At 53.7% G+C, this 7,500-nt stretch overlaps 1 protein-coding gene across 2 annotated transcripts in view; it reads left to right on the forward strand.

Moving 5' to 3' along the window:
• Nucleotides 1–988: 988 nt before the first annotated feature.
• The window catches only part of ldlrb (low density lipoprotein receptor b), an 8,632-nt gene continuing 2,120 nt past the window's right edge, over nt 989–7,500 (forward strand). Inside the window, exons 1-16 of one of the 2 annotated variants that reach the window (XM_087256280.1) lie at nt 989–1,169; nt 2,355–2,477; nt 2,559–2,681; nt 2,766–3,140; nt 3,372–3,494; nt 3,671–3,793; nt 3,908–4,027; nt 4,102–4,230; nt 4,332–4,503; nt 4,780–4,995; nt 5,085–5,203; nt 5,334–5,473; nt 5,555–5,696; nt 5,926–6,078; nt 6,304–6,462; nt 6,631–6,705. In XM_087256280.1, the coding sequence (XP_087112406.1) occupies nt 995–1,169; nt 2,355–2,477; nt 2,559–2,681; nt 2,766–3,140; nt 3,372–3,494; nt 3,671–3,793; nt 3,908–4,027; nt 4,102–4,230; nt 4,332–4,503; nt 4,780–4,995; nt 5,085–5,203; nt 5,334–5,473; nt 5,555–5,696; nt 5,926–6,078; nt 6,304–6,462; nt 6,631–6,705 (2,467 nt within the window). In that variant the 5' untranslated portion in view covers nt 989–994. Of the gene's footprint in view, nt 1,170–2,079; nt 2,231–2,354; nt 2,478–2,558; nt 2,682–2,765; nt 3,141–3,371; nt 3,495–3,670; nt 3,794–3,907; nt 4,028–4,101; nt 4,231–4,331; nt 4,504–4,779; nt 4,996–5,084; nt 5,204–5,333; nt 5,474–5,554; nt 5,697–5,925; nt 6,079–6,303; nt 6,463–6,630; nt 6,706–7,500 lie in introns of those variants that run through there. The other variant, XM_087256281.1, reaches the window with a different exon arrangement.

Raw genomic sequence — 7,500 nt, forward strand, 5'->3', positions numbered from 1 at the left:
GAAACACACACACACATGAAGCAGATGAGTGTGTATCATGCAGACAGGTGTGTGTGATGTGTGTTAAGATGAGCACAGGCCGACACACACTCATAAACGCACACTGTGAGCTGTAGGTGGCGCTGCTGCAAGCGGGGACTCTTCATCTGAAACAGTGATGGTGATGGTGATGATGATGATGATGATGATGAAGAGTCTGTACTTCTGAACACTGGCCAATCAGACTCCTCCGCTCGTGTTCTCTGAGCTGATTGGCTGTGCTGCATCTTCTGATGAAACTGTCCTCAGTTGGAGCCGCATTCCTGACACACCTGCAGAGGTCAAGCAGAGGTCATCCACAGAGTCAGAGTGTATGTATGTGTGTGTGTGCGTGCGTGTGCGCGTGTGTTTCGATGTTCAGGTTTCTGCTCATTCTTGATGTCAACAACTGATATTTCCACATTCCACACATAGCGGAGAGTCTCTGGTCTCCCATACACCTGTGTGTGTGTGTGTGTGTGTGTGTGTGTTTTATTGATGATATAAACACGGATGATCGGGATTCTGCACACTTCACGCCTCGTGTGTGTCTGTTTCTTGGAAATGTTCAGTGTTTGGGGTGTGCAGTGTGCACCATTGTACATTGGTGTGTGTGTGTGTGAGGAGTTTTGGTCCCCTGAGGGCCGCTTTCCCCAGCTCGTGTTCATCATTCCCTCAGTTAGCAATGATATCAGGCCTGATGCAGGATCACAGTGTGTGTGTGTTTGTGTGTGTGTGTGTGTGTGTCTGTGTGTGTGTCATGCATAACTTTAGCACATGTATGTTATCACACACACACACACGCACACACACAGAGATGTTCAGATCAGATCAGTCTTCATTCATTCTTATGTGTGTGAAATAAACTCCGCCCACCGGCATGACGCGCCTGTTTTCTAACATCACACCACTGCTGGAGCCCCGCCCCTGGCCTCAACACTACAGCCGGAGCCCCGCCCCCCGCGGCTTCATTCAAATGCTCGGCTTCTGCTCAGAGAGGGAGAATCTCCGCCACCGCTCGCAGAATCCGCTCCCGGTACAGAACAGCATCTCTATCCGCCCTCAGAGCACTAACGTGACGCTGATGGAGCCCCGGGTCGGCGCTCGGCTCGTCTGCTCGGTTCTGCTGCTCTTCTGGGTCTCCGGAACCGGTGAGTTTCACTGATCTGAGAACCGCTCCTCCGACCTCTCCGGTTTCCCGGTGTTTGAGCGGTTATGTCTCGGTTGTTCTGTGATTGAGCTGCAGGCTCGGTTCGGTCTCTCATACAGTAAATATAGCTGTTTATTTAATCCGCTGTCGGTTCGGCTCAATAATAAACTCGTCCTCCGATTGGCTGCGGTGGAGGCCAGCGCACGCGCTGTGATCGCTGATTGGTTGACAGCGCTAATCAGGAAGTTAAACCTCCGTTTCTAATTGGTCACTTTGTACAGGATGAGAGTCAAACTAGAGTCGCTCAGTCCTGTCATAACCACAATAAACACGCGTCAGCCGGTCTCCGGTCAGCATCAGCCGGTCACCGGTCAGCATCAGCGGCTCAGGTCAGTCTGTTCTGGGCGGGTTCTGTTGTGGAAACGCACGGCGCTCACAGGAAGCGGTCTGTCCAGTTTCTGTCAGATTCTCGTCAGACACACACCTGATGACGCCACGCCCGACACACACACACACACACACACACACACACACACACGCATCAGTCATGTCCATCAGTGAAACACACATTATCAGCGCCGCTGTTTATCAGAGGATCTGACACAGACAGGGTGAAACACACAGACACACACACACACACTCTCTCTCTCTCTCTCTGTCACTATCAAAATACACAGAGTGACACACAGTCGCCCGGGTGTTTATTGTGTGTTTCAGTATTGTTGTGTCTCAGGGGTCAGGAAGGTAGGTGTGTGTGTGTGTGTGTGTGTGTGTGTGTGTGTGTGTGTGATCTTAATCATTAATCTGGATCTTCAGGCTCCGCCTCCTTCCTCTGCACTGGATCTTGATTATGCAAATGTTTCCATAGAGACCAGTAGAACAACTGGTGGTGTGATTATGGACTCCGCCTCTGCCATTGTCTTAAAGAGACACTACACACCTGTGCTCAGCCCTGACACTGCATGCTTATGATCAGAGCTCTCTCTCTCTCACACACACACACACACACACACACACACACTGACAGTGAGCACAGCCGTTGTTTCTGTCAGATGTTTACTGGTGAATGCTAATGTTCTAGTTTTAATTAAACTATGAGGACAGCTGGAGGATAACACACATCATAAATTAAACATTGTGTGTGTGTGTGTGTGTGTGTGTGTGTGTGTGTGTGTGTGTGTGTCAGGCGCCGTCGTCTGCAGTGAGCAGCAGTTCAGCTGTGGGAATGGAAAGTGCATCACGAGCCGCTGGGTGTGTGACGATGCAGACGACTGTGGAGACGGGAGCGACGAGCTGCCAGAGGCCTGCAGTGAGTCTCACACACACACACACACACACACACACACACACACACACACTCCTCATGCTAATGACTCCTCTGCGTCTGCAGGACAGAAGACGTGTGTGTCGGGTCAGTTCAGCTGTGGTGACCGGCTGAATCAGTGTGTGTCCTCCAGGTGGCGCTGTGACGGGAAGTCTGACTGTGAGAACGGCGCAGACGAGCAGAACTGCGGTAAATACAGCTCAGTTTACCTGAGGACAGGTGAGCCGCTCAGGTGTGTGACTCTGCTGTGTGTGTGTGTGTGTGTGTGTGTAGCGCAGAAGAACTGCAGCGCTGAGGAGTTCCGCTGCGGCAGCGGGCAGTGTGTGTCGCTCTCCTTCGTGTGTGACGGCGACGGTGACTGCAGCGACGGCAGTGATGAGGCAGCGTGTCCCACACACACACACACCTGCGGCCCCACAGCATTCCAGTGCAGCAGCCCAGCGGTGTGTGTGCCGCAGCTGTGGGCCTGCGACGGGGACCCCGACTGCGCAGACGGGTCAGACGAGTGGCCGCAGCACTGCGGGGGGGCGAGAGCGCGGGTCTGCCCGGAGCAGCAGATGCAGTGCCGCAGCGGAGAGTGTGTGCCCGACAGCTGGAGGTGCGACGGCGCATTCGACTGCAGCGACCGCTCCGACGAGGACAACTGCAGTGAGTACACACACACACTCACTCTCACACACACACACATAGACACACTCACACACACACACACACACATACACACACTCACTCACACTCACAAATTCAAAAAGAGAGTGAGCAAGCGGACACTAAATGTTGGTTTGTGTGTGTGTTTGTGTTTTTGTGTGTGTGTGTGTGTGTGTGTGTGTGTGTGTGTGTGTGTGTGTGTGTGTGTGTGTGTGTGTGTGTGTGTTGCAGCTGTGCACACCTGCCGGCCGGATGAGTTCCTCTGTGCAGACGGCGGCTGTGTGCCGGGGCTGCGGCAGTGTGACGGACACCCTGACTGTGGAGACCGCAGTGACGAGCTGGACTGCACCCCCGGTGAGACACACACACACACACACACACACATGCACACAAATACACTCACACACTCTTCCACTCTTGCTTAAACACACAAGCCCACTCACTGTCTCACACGCACAGAGAGACAGTGTATGTGTTAAAGCTGTTGTGTGTGTGTGTGTGTGTGTGTGTGTGTGTGTGTGTGTGTGCAGTGAGTGTGTGTGATGCGCCAAGCAGATTTAAGTGCAGCAGTGGTGAGTGCATCAGCGCAGAGCGTGTGTGTGACGGTCAGAGAGACTGCGGAGACGCATCCGACGAGCCAATCAGAGACTGCAGTGAGTATTGCCCTCTGTGTGTGTGTGTGTGTAAACACAGTGCATTAAATGTGGTGATAGAGATGATCATGTGACGTGTGTGTGTGTGTGTGTGTGTGTGCGTGCGCTCCGCAGACGTGAACGAGTGCCTCAGCAGTAACGGCGGCTGCTCTCACCTGTGTGTTGACCTGCGGCTCGGGTTCGAGTGCTCGTGTCCTGCCGGGTTTCGTCTGGCCAATCACACACACTGTGAAGGTGAGACTCCGCCTCCGCAGCCCCAGTGCATGATGGGTCGCTGCTGTGTTGGTCTGATCAGTGTTTGTGTGCAGATGTGGACGAGTGTGTGGACGCAGACGCCTGCTCTCAGATGTGTGTGAACCTGCCAGGCAGCTATAAGTGTGTGTGTGCGGAGGGATACGAGCTGGATCACATGACCAGAGACTGCAGAGCGGCCACAGGTGAACACTGACGACCAGAGAGCATTATGGGTAACGGCTCTGAGAAGGACATGATCACCTGACGTGTGTGTGTGTGTGTGTGTGTGTGTGTGTGCGCGCAGGCCCTGAGGCGTTCCTGCTGTTCAGCACGCGGCATGAGGTGCGTAAGCTGGCTCTGGGCAGCCGGGAGTACACCACTGTGCTCCGCCAGCAGAGGAACGTGGTGGCGCTGGATGTGGACGTGCAGAGAGACACACTCTACTGGAGCGACCTGAGCCAGAGGAAGATCTACAGGTGAGCAGAACTGACAACACACACAACACTGCACACCTGAGCAGCAGGTGATCACTGCTGCACACACACACACACACACACACTGGAGATCCCCCTGTGGATCAGAACATCACTCGTGTGTTTGAGTGAAGTGATTATACTACAGTAACCCTGATGATGATAATGTGTGTGTGTGTGTGTGTGTGTGTGTGTGTGTGTGTGTGTGTGTGTGTGTGTGTGTGTGTGTGTGTGTGTGTGTGTGTGTGTGTGTGTGTGTGTGTGTGTGTGTGTGTGCAGCACGACAGCGTCTAATCCCACCCAGAACCGCACTGTGATTGACAGCTGGATCTCGCGGCCGGAGGGTCTGGCGGTGGACTGGGTTCACAGGAACATCTACTGGACGGACAGCGAGCAGCGCAGCGTCTCCGTGGCGACAGCAGACGGCAGCAAGCGCAAAACCCTGATCCAAGGCCTGCAGAACCCCCGCGCCATAGTGCTGGACCCGCAGAGCAAGTGAGTTTGTGTGCGTGTGTGTGTGCGCGCGTGTGTGCGTGCGTGCGTGCGTGCGTGCGCGTGTGTTGACCGCTTCTCTCTGTGTGCAGCTTCATGTTCTGGTCAGACTGGGGTGTGTCTGCGCGGATCGAGCGCTGTGGGCTGAATGGTGCTGACCGCACGGCTCTCGTCACCGACAACATCGTGTGGCCGAACGGCATCGCACTCGGTGAGTGAGTGTGTGTGTGTGCAGATGAGGTGTGTGTAAGCGCCTGAGGGCCATGTGCTGACGTGTGTGTGTGTGTGTGTGTGTGTGTGTGTGTGTGTGTGTGTGTGTGTGTGTGTGTGTGTGTGTGCAGATGTGCTGGGCCGCCGGCTGTACTGGGTGGACTCTAAGCTACACACACTCTCCAGCATCGGCGTGGACGGAAACGGACGACACACACTGATCCACGATCAGCAGACGCTGCCGCACCCGCTGGCGCTGGCCGTGTTCGAGGTGTGTGTGTGTGTGTATCAGTAGGCCCTTCTGATTGGCTGAGGGGTGGGTCAGGTGCTGATGTGTGTTTCTGTCCAATAGGAGAAGGTCTTCTGGACTGACGTGGCCAATCACGGCATCTGGAGCGCCAACCGCCTGACGGGCCACGAGATCAGCGCCGTGCTGAAACACCTGCAGTCACCTGAGGACATCGTGCTGTACCACAGCCTGACACAGCCCAGCGGTCAGCACACACACACACACACGCGCGCACACACGCACACACACGCACGCACGCACGCACGCACACACACACACAAACAGCAGTGTAAGGTCTTCATCACTGTAGTGTGTGTGTGTGCTGGTGTTGAGTGTCAGGTTCCCTCCAGCACTGTGTTGTTCATTCTGAAGTGGTCAGACCTGATTGGTCGGTGGTGTGTTCAGAGGAAGTGATGTCATGCTGTGATTGACAGGGCGGGACTGGTGCAGGGAGTCGGCTCTGCTGAACGGCGGCTGTGAGTTCCTGTGTCTGCCAGCGCCGGCCATCAACACACACTCGCCCAAATACACCTGCGCGTGTCCAGATCACATGACCCTAGCCGAGGACATGAGGACGTGTGTACCAGGTGTGTGTGTGTGTGTGTGCGCCAGGTGTGTGTGTGTGCGCCAGGTGTGTGTGTGTGTGTGTGCGTCAGGTGTGTGTGTGTGTGTGTGCGCCAGGTGTGTGTATGTGCGCCAGGTGTGTGTGTGTGTGTGTGTGTGTGTGTGTGTGTGTGTGTGCGTGTGTGTGTGTGATGCTCTCATTAATGCTGGACTCTTCATCGCCGGCGTCTGCTTCTCTCTCTCTGCAGGTCTGAACATCACAGCAGCACCCGGACACACTGACCCGTCACCCCCGACAACCACAGCCACACCCACCAGAGCCAGAACCACACCCACAAGGGCCGGAGCCACGCCCACCAGAGCAGCAGCCGTGACGTTTGAGCAGCGGATCGGAGACGCGCACAGGGGTCAGTTCCTCCTCCTCCTCCTCCTCCTCCTCAGTGTTGGTCACTGCTGTACCTCTGTCCACTGTCCACACACACACACACACACACACACACACACACACACACACACACACACACAGCAGGGTTCACACAAGGTGTGAAAACTCTCTCTCTCTCTCACACACACAGGGGTCAGTGAGCAGCTCGAGCCGGTCTCCAGTCCTTCCCAGCATCCCACAGTGCTGTACATCACTCTTCCTATTGGTCAGTAAACACACACACACACACACACACACAGCAGGGTTCACACAAGGTGCTTAATGTGCCTGAATTTGCCTTTAGGAAGTTCGGGTCCTGGTGTAGCTGTAAAACGGGCTTATTTAGTTGATGAGTGCTGAAGTGAATGAGGAGTGTGTGTGTGTGTGTGTGTGTGTGTGTGTGTGTGTGTGTGTGTGTGTGTCTTCATCAAGGTCATCAGTCTGGAACAGCGCTGTGAGGAATGCAGAGTCGGCACATGTCAAGTCTTTTGCTTTATTATTTTATGACTGTAAAACTGTCTCAGTTTGAGTTGATGTGGGAGATCAGATGTCGTGTGCTGTAGAGCTGTTTAACACACATCAGCCAGAATAGTGCAGGATATGTCAGTAAGGGCTACATGTACATCTGTAAAGTGGACAGGAGTGTGTCTCTGGTCTGCTAGAGGATGTGCTGCTGCTGTTGTCATGAAAGGAGGAATCCACCATGCTCACTGCAGATTCCTGTATGTGTTTTCATGTTGACACTCGAGAAATCTCGCTCTGAGTCGTTTCAAAAGAGTTCTTTTACCCAATATTACTGTTATTCACTAACATTAGCATTATTTTAGCCGTGCAGCAGTATATTTACTTCAGTACAACAAAACACACGGCTTACTATAATCATCATATTATCAATGATATAATGCAGGATTAATTATTATTATTATTATTATTATTAAAGATGCTGAGAATACATACCTGACACATGCCCATGGCTGATCCGCAGTGACTGACTCTCTCTCTCTCTGTGTGTGTGTGTGTG

The sequence above is a fragment of the Danio rerio genome, chromosome 6, assembly GCF_052040795.2.
Source record: "Danio rerio strain M-AB ecotype USA chromosome 6, GRCz13ab, whole genome shotgun sequence".
Taxonomy (NCBI): domain Eukaryota; kingdom Metazoa; phylum Chordata; class Actinopteri; order Cypriniformes; family Danionidae; genus Danio; species Danio rerio.